The following is an 18,587-nucleotide window of genomic DNA, read 5'->3' as shown; positions in this document are numbered from 1 at the left end:
TCTATAATCTGGAAAAACCCCTAATCCGGAATTGCCAAAATCCCAACGAGTTCGGATTAAAGACTTTGCACTGTATAAACAAAATTTATCAATTTGACAAATTATATTTATTAGTATCAGAAAAATCTACCATATGTGTGTACACTCTTAGCAAAAGGGATTTAGATTTTAATACTAGTCTGAACGAACCATAATAAAGAAATACCCTATGCATTTTGTAAATTGAATCCATATCCCATTTAAAAGTACAAAGTATTCATATTAGCTTTATTTTTAATACATTTCGAAATCCGAACATCCACTATACGGAATGATCTAAAATCCAGACCTCAAAGCCACAAACATTTTTTTTTTTTTTTTTTTTGTATGCTTTACGCATGCACATTTGACTTTTCCTTCCATAGTAAACACGTGTGGAGATTTTTCACTTTAAAATTCCGATTCTTAATTTCACTTAGGCATTAAATAAAATATCCCATTGTGGAAAAACAATCATGTAAGCATAAATTTGTGAGATTAATAATTTGGCTCTGTAGTTCAGTATCTGCTTGGCATACATCTCAAACCAAACATTCACCTATTTTATATCCCTGACGCCAACCTGGCGAGTCATTATTTATTATATTTTGCTTTCATCACCGCATGTTTATCAATATATGACAGCTTCAGTAATAACTCCTGCAGTGATGTCTGAACTTTTTTTATATTAGCAATTGAATAACAAGAGTATGACAACCTTTTATGCTAACATTATGCTTGGCGATGATTATAGATTTTTAAATGCTCTAAGAAATGTTAACGAAGAAAAATTCAACAAAAATTTCTTTTCATGTGCTAAAAATAGATTTTGTTAATGACACTTATACGGCAAAATATTATATTTAGTGCTATTTTAATTAAGCATAACTGATGTGCTATTCACCATAAACCCAGAAGCGGTGGCAGAATATATCAGCAGCAAATGGCAGGATTTAGGGTAGACAAAATTTTTGGAATTCAGAGAAGCGCCGAGCAGCAAAATTAAGGGATGATAAGTTTTTTGTGAATTAGGGAAAACACCTGGGATCCAAAGTTTAGGTACGTTGAAAATTTAGAACTTAGGAAGGTGCTTTGTAACAGAATTTAGGACCCGTAGAGACTGCACCAGGTGATATCTAATGTCAGCCCTAGATAAAGCCTTAAGTATATGAGGGAGTTTATATTTATTCAATACTCAGGTTAGTTTTAAGCATGTGCAAGAAATAAATGTAGGTATAGTAAATAACTAAACTAATGCAATTCAGGCTTAATTCAGTATGCAGTAGGAGCAAGATAAAATTTAGCGAAACAACATGGCCTTCGTCGCCAATCTTGTGATGCACAGCCAATAATATATAACGGACGCTATTAAGCTAGGTTACTGATTCTAAGGCATTTCAGTTAATATAACAGACTGCACTGCTTCCTAATCTTTTAATTTGATCCAGCTTATTATATTTTGCAGACTGTTATTATTACGGCAATTTTATAAAAAAATAAGCTTCAACTTTTGATTATGTCGAAAAGAGTTTCCAATTCTGGGGCTGCCTAAGGATCTACAAGGCGAAACCATGTTTTGATTCCATTAAACAAAAAGTAGAATTGCTGCAGAAAATGAATAAAGGCATAGCAGTCTCAAAATTATGCGAGGAGTATGGCATTAAAAAGTTGACTGTATATCACATAAAAAAGAAAAAGGAACATTTTGAAATTTTTGTGGAAACAACTTACATTGAAAGAAATGTTTAATAAAGTAAAAAAGTAAATATAAAGCTTTTTTTTTTTTTTTTTTTTTTGTACATTTTGATACTCTTTAGATTATAATTTTTCTTTATTTCATAAATTACAGTTTCCTATTTTTAATTTAATAATTTATGCATGCCATCTTACTAGATTTAAATCGATAATCTAATATCCGGAAAAATCCCAAATCTGGAATCGCCGAAGTCCCGACGAATCTGAGTTTCGAACTTTGTTCTGTATTCCTAGTAATCCTATAAACTGTTCAATGTTTTTATTATTTATAAAAATATATTTACCATTATGTATTTTTATGCAACTTGTATAACATGAAATTTGTGTACAATCTAAGAATTTAATTTATTTAAGTGAATTTATCAAAGTAAATATATAATTATAAAATATTCAAGAAAATGATTACCATTTCTTTAAAATAAGTGACATACTGACAGCAGATAAGCATTACAAATGTATTGGTAAAGTTAACAAAATACTAAATTTCATCTAGATCCACAGGAGAAGAATGTTGCATTAGTGGTATTACATTAGCTCTAAAATACCTGTATATAGGTTATCAATAATATGACATTGAGCAGAATGTGTTCAGTTTAATTTTGCAGCAGCTTCAACAATGAGCTGAAATCCTCTGTTCTTTTTACGCAAAGATTTCTGCCTGTCATCCACTATGCTTTTGTCAGTTACAATGCAACTTACAAGAACTGCATTCTTTTCTAGCTCTTGAATAGAATTTTGGTAAAACTTATCTTTTACTCCTTCACATTTTCCATGATCATGCAAACACTCAGAACTTTTGTATTTTCTCTTATTTCCTGTTGTCACTTCCACATTTAGTATTTCTTTCTCTTTGAAACTATCCCTATCACATTCATCATCATTTGATGCACTTGCTTCATATCTGAAAATAGGTACAAAAATATTTTTTCAGCTAAGCACAGGTTTTTCAGATTAATAAATTACTATACAAGTTTCACAGTCAAATAATACACATGTAGCATTTTCAACAAAAATTTCAAGAATTAATTATAATAGAATTCAAGTTGTATGAGAGTTAACAATGCAAGCTATTTTTTATTATATCAAAGCAGTTAATTTTAACTTTATTCTTGCTAAATGCAATATAATACAATAAACAAAAGAAAACAGTTTTAAGTACATTAAGTTTAAATATTAACTTTTCTAACTTTTATGGATACAAAATCATTCATAACACCTCAAAAGTTGACCTTTTCCAATACATCATTTTCAATTCCCATTATCGACAATAAATTTAAATGGTTCTGAGATATTGACAAATAAAGACAGATTTTTATTAGTTTTCATTTCGAAAAGTTACATTCCCCCATTGCATTTGATACCATCAATAAAATACAATAAACAAAAGAAAACAGTTTTGTCAAGTACATTAAGTTTAAATATTAACTTTTCTAACTTTTACGGATACAAAATCGTTCATAACATCTCGAAAGTTGACCTTTTCCATTACATCATTTTCAACTGCCATTATTGACAATAAATTTAAATGGTTCTGTGATGCTGATGAATGAAGACAGATTTTTATTAGTTTTCATTTTGAAAAGTTATGTTCCCCCATTGCATTTGATAACATCATACTTCTCTATATTAGCAATACTATCATTACATTTAGGATAATTGATTATACCATATTATCAAAAATCAATTTAATTGATTCCTCAGCAGGTACAATTTTACCTTTCCCCACAAACCTCACATCCTCCAATTCTAATTGTAAGAATTAGAGGATGAAGTACTTAAACTGCACAATTCTCGTTTAGAAACTCAGGCTTAATATCATTGGAATAATGCTCACTAAATTTTGTACAAGCCTCTTTAATTTCATCATTGGTCTTTGTCATGAAATCTATTAGAAATTCAAACATAGAATTATTTCCTGATAAGCTTCTAGTCACCACAATAATTCTGCATACAGCATGTCTACAGGCAAATAAGTTTCTATCTTTAACTTATCTCTTCCTCTGTTCACAACTTCTGCAGATCCGTCATCATGATGCCTTTTTCTTCTTCGCACACGCTGATTTTCATCACTGTATTTGGTATCGGTTTTCTCATTTGCCTTCAAACTCGTAATCATCAAATAATTCTTGCTGTGATAGTAAAAGATCTAAAAGCGGTTTTAAAAGATTGACTGCTATTCAAAGTTCAACAGTTGGTTTTTGTAAAGATATACTGACACCATCGATTCAAGCCAATATGACAGTCCAAAATATTGCGATTATGGCATGTTCTTTCACTCGTTATTCCATCAAAACATTGAGTAGAAAGTGGAATTAGGTATCTTTTTCCATGTAATATTCTTAATTTTTTTTTTATTTAATTTAAGTTTACCTATTCATAACTTATACCACTGGAAGCAGAAAAATTAGCTCTTCAATTTAAGAACTACTTTACAAACAGATTTCAAGTTACAGTAAATTATTTAGCTAAATTTTGCCATTCCTGGCCATTTTTTGTAAATGGAGGGGACACAAAAAAAAAGTTTTTTTTTATTGAAAATTTTTAATTTCTTGTGCATCACATACTATTACATAAGGCTTAGAGTAAGTAAAAAACAAACAAATACAACAACACAACACAAAATAAAAAATACACTTACAAATTCACAGATGTCACGCAAGACATAAATTTACAGAAGAAAGAGAAAGCCATTTTATGTTGGACAAATATGTGAAGAAGGGGAGGAAATGTAATATTCACAGAGTTTTTAACCCAGAAATGAGTTCTTTTCGTTCTTTCAAATTTACAATGCTGATGAAACTGGTCTTTTCGGTAATATGTATAGCTAAATACCATGGCAACATTTACAGAAAAGGCTCGAACTAGTGTCAAAGATTCCAGAGTGAGACTAACAATTTTAGCATGCACAGATGCTGCAGGAACGTACAAGTGTAAACTTTTCGTAATTGAAAAAATACATGACCTCGAGCATTTAAAAGAGTAAAGATGTTCTCTATTATATATCATGCAAATAAAAGAGCATTGGTGACATAAGCGGTAATGAATGGTTGGTTGGTTTGAAAATCATTTAATAGCCGAGGCTTGGCAGCATTTGAATTCACTTGGTTTACCTGATGATGGAAAAAGTATCTTGATTGTACAGCTCATACTTCACTTAAAGTTTTAGTGAAAGATAATGTATCCATATTATACTTTCCTCCAAATTGTACATCAATCATTCAGTCTATGGATATCGGATTAGTGCACGCTGAAATGTACATATAAAGTAGCATTTTTAAAGTCCATGTTAAACCTCTTGAATAATAGCAAGATGATTCATAAGTTTTAAAATATTTTTGGATAAAATATGCTGTGGGGCAGCACCAAATCGTTGGAAGATGTATCTCCAGATACTTTAAAAAATACTTAACTTATGGCCAGCTACCATATTTCATGGTGGGGATGATGAAGATGATAGCTGAGAATTCGAAGGTTTTCCGATATCGCAAACCAAAAGTGAAATTTTCCGATGTGGAGAAGGGGTAATAAATGAAGATGGTATAACAGAAGTTTTTCATTGTGATGACAATGTCCCAATCATCAATCAATTAATAGATGGCGAAATCTGTAGTATGGTTCTAGATCCAAAAAATACCACTACCGATAGTGAAGAAAGTGACAGGTTATTGAAAATGAATAAATTTTGATTGACAAGTTAGTCAAAATTCTCGACACAGCAATTACATGACTTGAACAATGGAACTTTGTAAGTGAACAAGAAATTAGGTCTGTCTATAGAATTAAAAGAAAAGTATTAGTACAAAAACAAAACAAAGAAATTATATTGAAAGAAATCTTTAATTAAGTAAACAAATAAATATTAAGCTTTTATTTTTGTAAATTTTGATACACTTTAGATCATAAATGCTTCATTAATTCATAAATCATGATATCATATTTTTAATTTTATAATTTCTACATGCCATCTTACTAGATTTAAACTGGTGACCTAATATACAGAAAAATCCTAAATCCAGGTTCGCCAATGAGTCCAGATTTCAGACTTTGTACCATACTTGATAAATCAAATATCCAGATGGTGTCTGTATTACACAGACCCCTTTAAAAAGTAGTCTTAGTTTATGATATAATTGCACCCTTTTAGTTAAGGATATTATTACCAATTTTCTGAATAAATTTCAGTGAGTTATAAATTCATATAATCAAAACAAATACATTAATCTAAAAAATTATACAGCCTACCCCTCAAGAATTAAAGATCAGATTTCTTTTATACAACATTTATTACTGAAACACATCAACTATAAAACAATAAAGACTATGCAAAAATACACTTTTATCCTAATATTTATAATGATTATTTCAAAATACCTAAGATGAAGTGGTGAAATAGAAGTTCTTGACTTTACATAAGGGTTCATAATAGGCTCAGCTTGAGAAAATAATTCAGAAGAAAAGTCATAATCATCTGTACAGTAATCACTTTCATCTAGAGCATGCATCAAATCCTAAATGAAAAGTAAGAAGCAAAGCTTTACTTTAATAATAATAAAAAAAAAAAAAAGTAAGATGCATTTATCCAAAATACAAAATTTTAGCTACAGTGAAATACATTTAACGCAAAAATGCTTAAAACGAAATATCGATTAATATGAAATAATACAACGATCCCAACAAACTACTATATATTTTCATACATTTTGTTTCTCTTAACATGAAAAGATATCCTTTCTGGGAATAAACAAAATACGGAAAACACTGGCCTCGCAGGTGAGATTTAAGAAGAGTGTGAAATGAAAGAGAGGTAGTTTCACATGTTTTGTAGATTGGAGGCTAACTTGCCTTTGAAATACCCTCGGAATAGCCTTGTGACATGAGCCAGTTTTGTTTACCTAAGTTACTTTCACCTCCCACTCCTACAAACGCCACACAAAAATCTCATCTCTCATCAATTGGCTTTGGAATTTGGTGATGAGTATATCGCAGTGCGAGTAAAAATCTAAGAGTTTGGTTCATATGTTGCACTCTGCATATCTCTGTCTCTTCATATGTTGAACTCTGTATGGAATTCAGTGACTCCAAGGACAAATGAAAATCGTTTTTGTCATGCACGATTCTCAAAATTATCAGATTCTTTGGTGCCAAAAGAAAGGGAGAAGGAGGATATTGAAACTGAGCCGACATTTAATGAAATGCTTAAAATGTTTCTGTATTACTGGACTGTCCTATTGCATTATTGGAAGAATCTGTTGCAGTAGTTAACGATAATGTATGCACAGCCCCAATTATGGCAGACAAAGACATTTTGGAGTTTGTTCAAAGCTAAAAAAATATCATTGATGTAGATTCCGACAACGAAAATGAAATGAAATGAATAATACAGCTCCTGTTCCCAGGTCATCCGAAAAGAGGAACATCATGAAAAGTACGCACAGTTATTTAGACACACAATGGTGAAATGAATAACAAATGGATGGCATTGAACAATTTATTAACAACTTGATGCTAAAAAGACAATACAAAGAAAAATACCAGATTATTTTTCTAAAACTCAATAAATGTTTTGTTTTTAAAAAAACTTGAAAATTTTGTATTAAATTTCATTAAGTTCTTGTGCATGTTTTTGTTTCATTGATTTTTATTAAATATATGCATACATACATATCTATGTAAATAAAATGTACTCTAATAAACTTAATTTTGTTGAATATATGTCCCCCCCCCCCAATTTCTTTTTAACACAAAAAAGTATTTCAGTCCCCTCAGTTTCGGGTTAAACGATTTTCACTGTATTTGAACTACATACATACTTCATAACAAATAAATTACACATATTATAAGACAGTACTAATGAACTAAAAAAAAATTACTTCTTCTTTGAAGTCCTCAGTAAAATAACTTTCATTTTGTACTTGTTGACAAGATTTCTTCTCGCCTTTAGATAAGTTAAATTGCTGAACCAGAGATCGACAATCACGAGCAGAACCAATCCCAAATACCTGGAAAAGAATATTTCCAGTATATGTAAATATTAGATGGGAAGTCATTGAAATAAATATAAACATAACACACATACTACACTGGATTTCAATAATTAATATTCAAATCTGAAAGATTTGTTCTAGACCTAAATATTTTAATACTAAATTTGTATCACACCAATTTTATATTAGAAAATAAAATTAGGAAGCAATCGTAACTAATTCTACTTTAATATTGCATAATACAAAAATATTAATCTATTATTTGATGAGGATATCATGAAATAATCCATTATTTCACGATATCCTCATCAAATAATAGATTAATATTTTTGTATTATGCAATATTTGCTCACAAGATTAGAAAAAAATCATATGAAATTGAAAAATTAACAATGATTCTTGTCAGTTTTATTTTTTCTCATACATCTGGAAAATTTGTAAAAGGAATATTAGATAATTTTTCAAGTATGTAGACATTTATTTAACTATTCCTGATTATTAAAGAAAATAATACTTTGGTTATTTGTAGTCCCATTAAAAAGCTGAGGCTGTTGTGGTAACCCATATTATCAACAAAAAGTATAAGTGGTATTCAAATGAAAAGGTACAAAACGTCGTAACAACCTAACTGGTTGAAATTTGAATATGCTGCTTTGGCATAACATAGTGAGACATCTAAGGAAGTGAATGTAGTGTCCAATGTGGTTCACCGCATGTGCCCGCACATGACACCAGAGCGAAGCAGGTAGTTGTGTGTTCCGTCCAATTGATGCGGCAGTGCATGTGATGACATTTTGGCATTCACATTGCAAAATTTGATGATTGAGCAGCAGCAAGATGTTATCAGATTTCTGACTGTGGAAGGGGTTAAACCAGATAATATTCATTGCCGGATGGTAGCCGTATTTGGCCTGACTATGTGTCCAACAAGTCAGTGAGAAAGTGGAGTGGCAGTTTTCATGATGGCTTGGAGTGTTTGAGTGATGACCAGGCCAAGCAAACATGGTAATCATGTCCGAACTCGTGAACAAGGTGAATGACTTGGTGAGAATTGGCATCTCAAAGGAAAGCACTTCAAATCGAATGATGAGCTTAAGGACACAGTGGAGGACTGGCTTCTGTGACAGCTACAGGATTTCTGGGAAGAGGGAATATTTCAGCTCGTGAAAGAGAGGAATAGTTGTGTTCAGGTCTCTGGTGATTACTTGTGGGTGAAGACTTCATCATACCCATAGTGTCATTTTATATCTTTTCATTTGAACACCCCTAATATTAATGTGGCAAGGCACGATCCATATATCTCTCTAGCTTTCCACCTGCCTGAACATTGCAACATTATTGGTATTCAGAAATGCAAACATTATTGCTATTCAAAAAGAAGGTTAGGTTAAGTTAAGTTATCTGAATATGACAAAGCATACAAGGGCTAGCTGCCTAGCAGAAGAGATTCTTTCAAGGAGAACTTTCATTAAGAAGTGCATAGGAAACCCGTGCATTCATACAGCACATGGGGAAAACCACAAAAATGCTGCCAGCCTATTCATCTGGATTTGGTTTGGTTTATTTAATTATGGCAAAGCACACTAGGGCTATCTGCTTAAGAGGAGGGATGCCTTCGTGGAGGACTTTCTAAGGAAAACTGGCTCGTATACACGTTACACATGGGGAAAACCACGAAAATGCCCATGCAGCCAGCCCGTTCCGGGGATTTGAACCTCCGACAGAACTACCAGTGTTCAGCGACTTTACCGCTCGGCCGCTGGTGGGCCTATCTGGATTTAGAAGTCTATTCAAAAAGAAAGTGACATATACTATTTCAAAGATTTCCAATATGACTGACATTCGAGTGATTTTGATTTCTAACTGGCAGTTTTGAACAAATAAACAAGCATTTTAATACATGTATTAACAACATCAAAATATGTTAGTGTCATGAATTTCTCTGCAGTCAGCCAGTCAGCTGCCTGCCATCTTAGCGAGAATTTAGCAGGTGAAACAGACAGAATGAGTGGCAGACGAAAGTCTGCAGAACTTTTGGGTATGACATTCATACCTGAGCTTGAATGTCGATTTTAGCCAGGAGTGCTGATTCAATTTTGTAGGGTGTTAAGAATACCTGAGTTTAAACAGATAATCCATGGGTATATCCTTAAATCATACTCTATTAACATATAAATATATTGTACATAAAAGTCATGTTTCTAGACAATTACATTATTAAATTTCCAATCACATATGGTGTAATGCCTCTGCCATTATGACAATAATAATAGCAACAATTTCATTTATACATTTTCACACTTAAATGTATTCCTATTTAGGTAATTGATGTTAGAATGTTTTTAAAATTACTTCAGATATAGTTTTAAAATTAGGCAAAAATTTTGCCTTAGACTAACACTGATTTTACCCCAAACCCCTCTGTTCATATATGGAAGGATGCCTGAAAAGTTATAGACCTTTTCAAAAAACTAAAATCATACGAAGGCTGGTTTTGCCTTATTTAAAAGTTGGTGCCCTTCTCTTCAGTATGCTACATAATGGTTAGGATCCAAAGTTTGGAAAGTTAAAAATGGACAAATGCAATCCATCCTGAGACACAAACAGCATATGGTTGAAGTGCGTAAAGCATAAAAAACATATATGCCTATTAAAAACAAACAAATTTTAAGTGTCATTTAGTAAGATGACCAATCGTCCTACTTTGGTAGGCTCTGTCCTTTTTGAAGAAGTGTCCTCCCAACTGTCCTCCTTTTCAATATTTTACAACTAATCTGTTTATCTCTGTATTATCTGAAGATGCTGCATCGAAATGTTACGTGTCAATCATCATGTAATGGTGCAGATCGAAAAAACATGATTATAAAACGCATACACAGCACATTCTGGGCATATCAAAACTTTCACTCAGCCACACTTGTCTCGCACCCTCACACTTTTGCGCACTTTACTTTGTTTATTTTAATGTGTCTACAATATTAAAGTTTGCAAATACATCTGATGCAAATACGAAATTCTTTCTTTCACTGTATAATTATAATGCTCAAGTGCCTTACTAAGTAGAATGCACGTTTTATTTGTTCATTAATTTAATTTTAAACATTTAAAGTTACATGACTTCACATTTAAAGTCAGATGGCTTTCTTTATAATTGTGTTTTCAACACAAGTATAAAATAATTTAAATATAGATTTAGAAAAGTTTTATAGTTTTTGTTATTAAAGATTTATTTTTTTATTTATTTATAATGTGCTTACATTGTTCATGTCGCTCCATGTTCTATTTTTAATTTTATTTAAAGGATGGAAAAATCAAAGAAGAGGGAGTGCCATTTCAACAATCAGGTGAAGAAGGAATTTCCCTTTCTTGTGTCAAAGAAAGACACCATTGTTTTCTGCAATATTTGCAGAGGAGAATTTTGTATTGCAGTTGGAGGCAAAGCAGCCATAACTAAGCACTTAAACACCAACATAAGCAATCACAGATGCATCAGCTTCCAGTAGTAAAGTAACAATATTTTTTTTAATTTCTAACTACTCTGAAGAGGAAAAAGAGTTAGCTGTAATGGAAGGAGCATTTTCATTTCATACAGTAATTCATAATCAAAGTTTTAGTATGAATTGTACAACAAAATTATTGAAAATGTTTCACAATCCTAAATTTTCATGTGCCAGAACAAAATGTGAGGCTATTATTAAATCAGTATTCAAAAATTACTGTGATAATATACTTGCAGAAGATTTGAAAAATGCAGCATCTGTAACAGTTTTATCTGATGCATCAAATCATAATGAAACAAAATTGTATCCAATACTAGTAAGATATTATAACAAAGAGTCCATTGAGGAAACTGCTGAAATTTTGGCGAACTACTATACAGAGTAATAAATATAAACAATTTGAAATATAAAAAGTTGTTGCACTAACAGCAGATAATACAAACAGAAATTTTGGTGAGTGAAGATGCAAAGGAGTAAATAATGTCTATGTAAAATTACAAGATTTACTTCAACAGAAAGTAATAGGCATTGGTAGTAATGCACATATTTTGTCAAATGCAATAAGCAAAGCCTCATCTGCCATGCCAATTGATGTAGAATTAATAATAATGTCAATTTATTTGTATTTTAATCATTTTACGGTTCGTTTGACTGCTTTAAAAAAAATTTGTGAAGACGCAAATGTTGAATACATGAAACATTTAGGATATTCAAAAGTTAGATGGCTTTCTTTAACATCTGCTATAGAGCGTGTTTTACGATTATTTGAGCCTCTCCGTTCATATTTTTTAAGTTTAGGCAAATGTCCAAAAATTTTACAATCTTTTTTTCAATAATGAATTATCGAAGGTATTAATGTATTTTGTCCATAATCAGGCATCTGTTTTCCACAAAATGATTCAAAACATTGAACATATTTCAGCTATAGAAGTTTGCCTTATTTTGAACGATTTTGTCCATCAATATAAATCAAGATTTGAAGAAAAATTTATTCCTTTAACAATAAAAAGGAAATTATCAAACTTAAAGGAATCAAATCTGGGTATAATGGAAACGTTTACCAAAGAAGCACAAAATTTTTATGAAATAAGTTTCCTATATTTAAGACACAATAACACGCCGAATAAATACTGATTCAGAAGTCAAATAACAAAAATCAGCGTTAATTCACAAAATTTTCACAGGACTAGTTTCGATGGTTTTACCGAACCATCATCTTCAGCTGCAAAACTGCAAATGAACAAGATAGGAAATAATGTTTAGATAAGATAAGAAAGCCTGGACAAGAATAAGCAAGTGGCGCCATCTGTTGGCGAAACCAGAACTAAAACATAATTTCTCTAAAAGCCGAAGGCAAATTTGGATTGGAATTAGGATCGTTAACTAGAACAGAAAGATTTTTATGAATGTGAAATGCCTCTAGAAAATCCAGTTCTCCAATGGAAGATGTTTTTTGAATAATTTTGGCAGCAGAAAAATTGAAAGTGTGATTTTCGGACCAACAATGTTGAGCAACAGAAGACTTCTGTGTTTCCTTTTTTCTAACATATGCCTCATGTTCTTTGACGCGAAATTTTAAGGCTCTCTTAGTTTGGCCAATGTAAATTAAACCGCACTGGCAAGGAATCCTATAAATACCCCAGGAATTCATATCCGGAATCGGGTCCTTGAGTATAGAAGTTGGAATTTTATTGATGGGAGAGTAAACAACCCGAAAGTTAAATTTCTGCAAAATATGTGCAACTTTATAGCTAATTGATGGAAAGAAGGGAATGACAACAGAATTTTTATAATCTCCTAAAATAAGAGTGTGGCTTTTAGTGTGTTGAGATGAGAATTTCTTAACTGCTTGATTAATAATGTTGGGTGAAAAGCCCCTGTCAATAGCTATTGCTTTTAAATAATTTAGTTCTTCATCAAGGGCTAGTTTGGAGGAGCAAACTTGAAGAGCACGGAAAACATAGGAATAAAATGAAGCTAACTTTTGTTTAGTCGGATGACATGATTTAAAGTGTGGTGGAAGGCAAACCGATGAAGGTTTACGGTAAACTGTAGTACTGAAGTTGGATGTGTTACGTGTGACCAGAATGTCGAGAAACGGAAGAGAATTGCAAGTCTCAAGTTCAAAAGTGAACTGAATAGCAGGATCAATAAAATTCATTGTTGAAAGAACTCTATTTAAATCATCTTTATTACCTTCAAACAGGGTAAAAGTATCGTCTACGTAGCGGAACCATGCCGGGAAGTTTAAAGTTTCAAACAATTTTGATTCATAATAATGCATGTAGATATCAGCCAGGATGGGACTGAGGGGGCTTCCCATGGCTAATCCCTCAGTTTGCTTGTAATATTTATTTTGGAAAACAAAATGTGTTTGTTTCAAACAGAGTTGAGTGAGAGAAATTAGCTCATCAATTTCGATGCCAGAGAAATGAAATTCGCGAAGTCTGGTTTCTAGACATCTTAATGCACCCTCCACTGGGACATTGGTGAATAATGATTTTACATCAAAAGAAACCATGAGTAAATTACGAGGAGAAATGTTTTTAACCTTTTTTACAAACTCTATTGAATTTTTTATGGTGTAAATGTTATTGTCTAATAGAGTGGAAAATCTAGAAACTAAATATTTAGCTAATGGATACGAGGCAGTACCTAAATTTGATACAATAGGGCGGAAAGGAATACCACTTTTATGAATTTTCGGAAGAGCATATAATCTGGCACAATTCGCAACAGATGGGATAAGCGAATGTTTTAAGTTGCTTGAAATGATTTGCGAAGATTTGATCGCAGTTTTTATTTTGGATAAGTCCGAAGGTGAAGGATCTTTAGGGATCGGATTATATGGTCCTTCGTTTAAGAGTTTAGTGACACCATCGATGTAAGTGTTCTTATCCATGATAAAATTTTGTGAATTAACGCTGATTTTTGTTGTTTGACTTCTGAATCAGTATTTATTCGGCGTGTTGTTGTGTCTTAATTATAGAAGCCCCAAACAGGCTTACATTTTGCTTTCTTTTTTGCACGTGGTGTGGCCGCCATTATCCTACAATCAATTTTATGATTGTAGGAGTTTCGGTGAGTACATTTTTGCAATTTTCAAGTTATGTTTATGTTTTGTACATTTGGATATTGTGCTTTGCTTGTCTGATTTCATGCATTTTGCTTACAAACATTTTGTTTTCTATTCATTTCAGTGAGGGATTTTTCTGCTATTTTGTGTGTACTTTATTATTGCTCAGTTAATTTAGTTTGATTTTCTGCATTGTTTATCATGCCTTCATCCGTTAATCGTTTCACTAAATTACGCCTGAAACGGCAAAAATTCCTGAATCATCTTGACTTTTTACTTAAATGTAAATGTAAAAAATTGATCCCCAATTTTATTCAAATCTAATCTAATCAAAAACCTTCGAGTCGCGTTTCAAGAATTCTGTTAAATTGCAAACTTGCCTTACTTCGGTCCGTGATAAGGGATACACGTCAACAATTGTCCAAAATTGAACATAACTCTATAAGCTTCATCTGGAACTCGCTAAAACATATCCAAAATTCACTGCCCTTGAACAAAAGTCTTGGTCTAGAACCTAGAATGCAGTTAACCGTCATAAAAACACCCTTGCAGTTAAATTCGAAAAACTCCTTTTACAGTCTTCCAGTTCAAGTAGTTCAAAAAATCTTCCCATTGTAAACATCAAGCCAATAGTTAATATTTCTAATGTTAGTCTTTCAGAAGAACAAGAGAGAATTCAAAAATATAATTTTAACTTCTCACAAACCTGTAAACCCTCGATTCCAAAGATTTTGGCTCCTATCGAAAAAGCTTTCAAGTTCAGTAAAGTTTCAGATTCACAGAAAGAAATGATTAGGCATCTTATCGCTCATAATGTGAAATTCAATAATAAACCTTTGAAACCAAATCTAACTGCGAGAGAAAGAGCTACAATGCGCGAGATTCATTCTAACCCGGATATTATCATTTCAAAGGCCGACAAAGGTGGCCAGATAGTCGTCATGGATAAGAACACTTACATCGATGGTGTCACTAAACTCTTAAACGAAGGACCATATAATCCGATCCCTAAAGATCCTTCACCTTCGGACTTATCCAAAATAAAAACTGCGATCAAATCTTCGCAAATCATTTCAAGCAACTTAAAACATTTGCTTATCCCATCTGTTGCGAATTGTGCCAGATTATATGCTCTTCCGAAAATTCATAAAAGCGGTATTCCTTTCCACCCTATTGTATCAAATTTAGGTACTGCCTCGTATCCATTAGCTAAATATTTAGTTTCTAGATTTTCCACTCTATTAGACAATAACATTTACACCATAAAAAATTCAATAGAGTTTGTAAAAAAGGTTAAAAACATTTCTCCTCGTAATTTACTCATGGTTTCTTTTGATGTAAAATCATTATTCACCAATGTCCCAGTGGAGGGTGCATTAAGATGTCTAGAAACCAGACTTCGCGAATTTCATTTCTCTTGCATCGAAATTGATGAGCTAATTTCTCTCACTCAACTCTGTTTGAAACAAACACATTTTGTTTTCCAAAATAAATATTACAAGCAAACTTAGGGATTAGCCATGGGAAGCCCCCTCAGTCCCATCCTGGCTGATATCTACATGCATTATTATGAATCAAAATTGTTTGAAACTTTAAACTTCCCGGCATGGTTCCGCTACGTAGACGATACTTTTACCCTGTTTGAAGGTAATAAAGATGATTTAAATAGAGTTCTTTCAACAATGAATTCTATTGATCCTGCTATTCAGTTCACTTTTGAACTTGAGACTTGCAATTCTCTTCCGTTTCTCGACATTCTGGTCACACGTAACACATCCAACTTCAGTACTACAGTTTACCGTAAACCTTCATCGGTTTGCCTTCCACCACACTTTAAATCATGTCATCCGACTAAACAAAAGTTAGCTTCATTTTATTCCTATGTTTTCCGTGCTCTTCAAGTTTGCTCCTCCAAACTAGCCCTTGATGAAGAACTAAATTATTTAAAAGCAATAGCTATTGACAAAGGCTTTTCACCCAACATTATTATTCAAGCAGTTAAAAAATTCTCATCTCAACACACTAAAAGCCACACTCTTATTTTAGGAGATTATAAAAATTCTGTTGTCATTCCCTTCTTTCCATCAATTAGCTATAAAGTTGCACATATTTTGCAGAAATTTAACTTTCGGGTTGTTTACTCTCCCATCAATAAAATTCCAACTTCTATACTCAAGGACCCGATTCCGGATATGAATTCCTGGGGTATTTATAGGATTCCTTGCCAGTGCGGTTTAATTTACATTGGCCAAACTAAGAGAGCCTTAAAATTTCGCGTCAAAGAACATGAGGCATATGTTAGAAAAAAGGAAACACAGAAGTCTTCTGTTGCTCAACATTGTTGGTCCGAAAATCACACTTTCAATTTTTCTGCTGCCAAAATTATTCAAAAAACATCTTCCATTGGAGAACTGGATTTTCTAGAGGCATTTCACATTCATAAAAATCTTTCTGTTCTAGTTAACGATCCTAATTCCAATCCAAATTTGCCTTCGGCTTTTAGAGAAATTATGTTTTAGTTCTGGTTTCGCCAACAGATGGCGCCACTTGCTTATTCTTGTCCAGGCTTTCTTATCTTATCTAAACATTATTTCCTATCTTGTTCATTTGCGGTTTTGCAGCTGAAGATGATGGTTCGGTAAAACCATTGAAACTAGTCCTGTGAAAATTTTGAGAATTAACGCTGATTTTTGTTGTTTGACTTCTGAATCAAGTTTCCTATATGTTGAAGAATGGTCAGAAACAAATATCACAATAAAAACAGTTTTAATTGGTGTTTTTTGACTTCATCACAAGTAAACTGAGCAGATATTGAAAATTATCTTGAGTTTTTATCAAAAGAAATGCCTGATATTAAAATCGATGACAATCATCTGTTTGAAGAAATTAGAAGATTGAACGTATATTTAAACACCGATAAATTATAACAATGGGGCAATCAACATATTGAAATTGATAAAAGATGGGTGGAAATTTTTAACCCTTTAAAAAATAAACACATTCCATGTGAAAATTTAGTTATTCTTGTTGAATTTACGTTGAGTTGCCCTGGAACTAATGCAGTAGTTGAAAGTTTTTTCAACTGGTAATGATTTTTGGACAAGCGAGAAATCAAGATTGAATGTTGATACTTTAGCTGCAGCACTTACTGTAAATTTCAATATGAAGAATTATTATTTCTCCGATATTTCTAGTATTTTGTTAGTAAATGATGTATTGAAAAAAAATATTCATTCAATGAACAAATATTCCTTTAATTAAATAATTAAAAGGGATGTAAACATAATTGTTGTACTTTTGTTTAAATTAATAAAATGCTTCATTTATTTGTGATTTACTTTTTGTCTCCTCCTTTTCATAAAAAAAAAAAAAAAAAAAAAAAAGGTCACCTTATATTTATCAAGAACTATATTAGTTACAAATTATTTCGCACAACATTCTGGCACCTTTTTGAAGTGATGTTACTAGAAAAAGTACAGAACTTTTACATGATTCTTTTCTAGTTACCCTTACACATTTTCTATTTCTTTTGTTTCTTATAAATCATTTTAAAGAATGATTTTCTAAATAATCATTTAATATCATGAAAATAAAAATAAAAATAAAAGGTAAATTAACTGGCTTGACTGGAAAAAATTAAGTAATGCAAATAAAAATAGAAGAGCTATAGTTTTTGTAAATATGGTACTGACTTTTTTAAGCGATTGTTTTTCGTTACAAATTTTACATGACCACGTTTTCGACTTTTTAACTTGATGAACTTGGAACATTTCACAGTTGAAACAACATAATACTTGGAATTCTTGAGGCATGAAGGGACGTTAAAATAATCAACTTGCGCGGTTTACAGACGACGTACACAAATTGTTCTTCTTCTTGCCATCATTACAACAAAGAAAGTCTATATATTCTTTGATACAATATATATTCTTTGATTACAGCCTCCTTGATCTTGCATTCACATAAAACTGACTGACACCTGAATTTTCTAGATTTTTGTAGAAGACTTACATTACACTCTGAACGCAATGTAATATTTTTTGGAACATTATATGAAGTATTGATATATATTCATAGATTTTGCAAGACAATTGGAAAAAAAATTAAATATATTTTGCTATTCGACTACGGTGTTCCGATGTACGGAAGACAACAGCATTTTTAAAATGCATTGATATTTTTTCCTTGAAACACCGATTCAGTAAAAATAAATTATACCTATTTTCATTGAAAAAAAAAAAAAAAATTCGCCTG

General features: G+C 31.9%; 1 protein-coding gene across 1 annotated transcript; it reads right to left on the bottom strand.

The window, feature by feature from the left end:
• Positions 1–2,093: 2,093 nt before the first annotated feature.
• LOC118203120 (uncharacterized) lies at positions 2,094–18,355 on the bottom strand. The gene is made up of 4 exons (XM_035375372.2): positions 18,026–18,355; positions 7,644–7,772; positions 6,145–6,281; positions 2,094–2,674 (listed from the first exon to the last, which is right to left on the bottom strand). Exons 1-4 carry the CDS (start codon positions 18,143–18,145, stop codon positions 2,362–2,364), a joined length of 699 nt encoding a protein of 232 aa, XP_035231263.1. The 5' UTR covers positions 18,146–18,355; the 3' UTR covers positions 2,094–2,361.
• Between the last annotated feature and the right edge of the window lie 232 nt (positions 18,356–18,587).

Source organism: Stegodyphus dumicola, chromosome 12 (assembly GCF_044657685.1).
Source record: "Stegodyphus dumicola isolate Sdum_Otavi_A_Nest chromosome 12, ASM4465768v1".
Taxonomy (NCBI): domain Eukaryota; kingdom Metazoa; phylum Arthropoda; class Arachnida; order Araneae; family Eresidae; genus Stegodyphus; species Stegodyphus dumicola.
Note: the sequence above shows the minus strand (reverse complement) of the source record. Positions and strands in the feature narration are given on the sequence as shown.

Coding starts and splice junctions, on each gene's coding strand:
- LOC118203120 (XM_035375372.2), bottom strand. CDS start 18,145: ATGCCTCAAGAATTCCAAGTATTATGTTGTTTCAACTGTGAAATGTTC. Junction 7,773..18,025: donor AAAAACAATCGCTTAAAAAA/GTCAGTACCATA, acceptor ATTCTTTTCCAG/GTATTTGGGATTGGTTCTGC. Junction 6,282..7,643: donor CTGAGGACTTCAAAGAAGAA/GTAATTTTTTTT, acceptor CTTTTCATTTAG/GATTTGATGCATGCTCTAGA.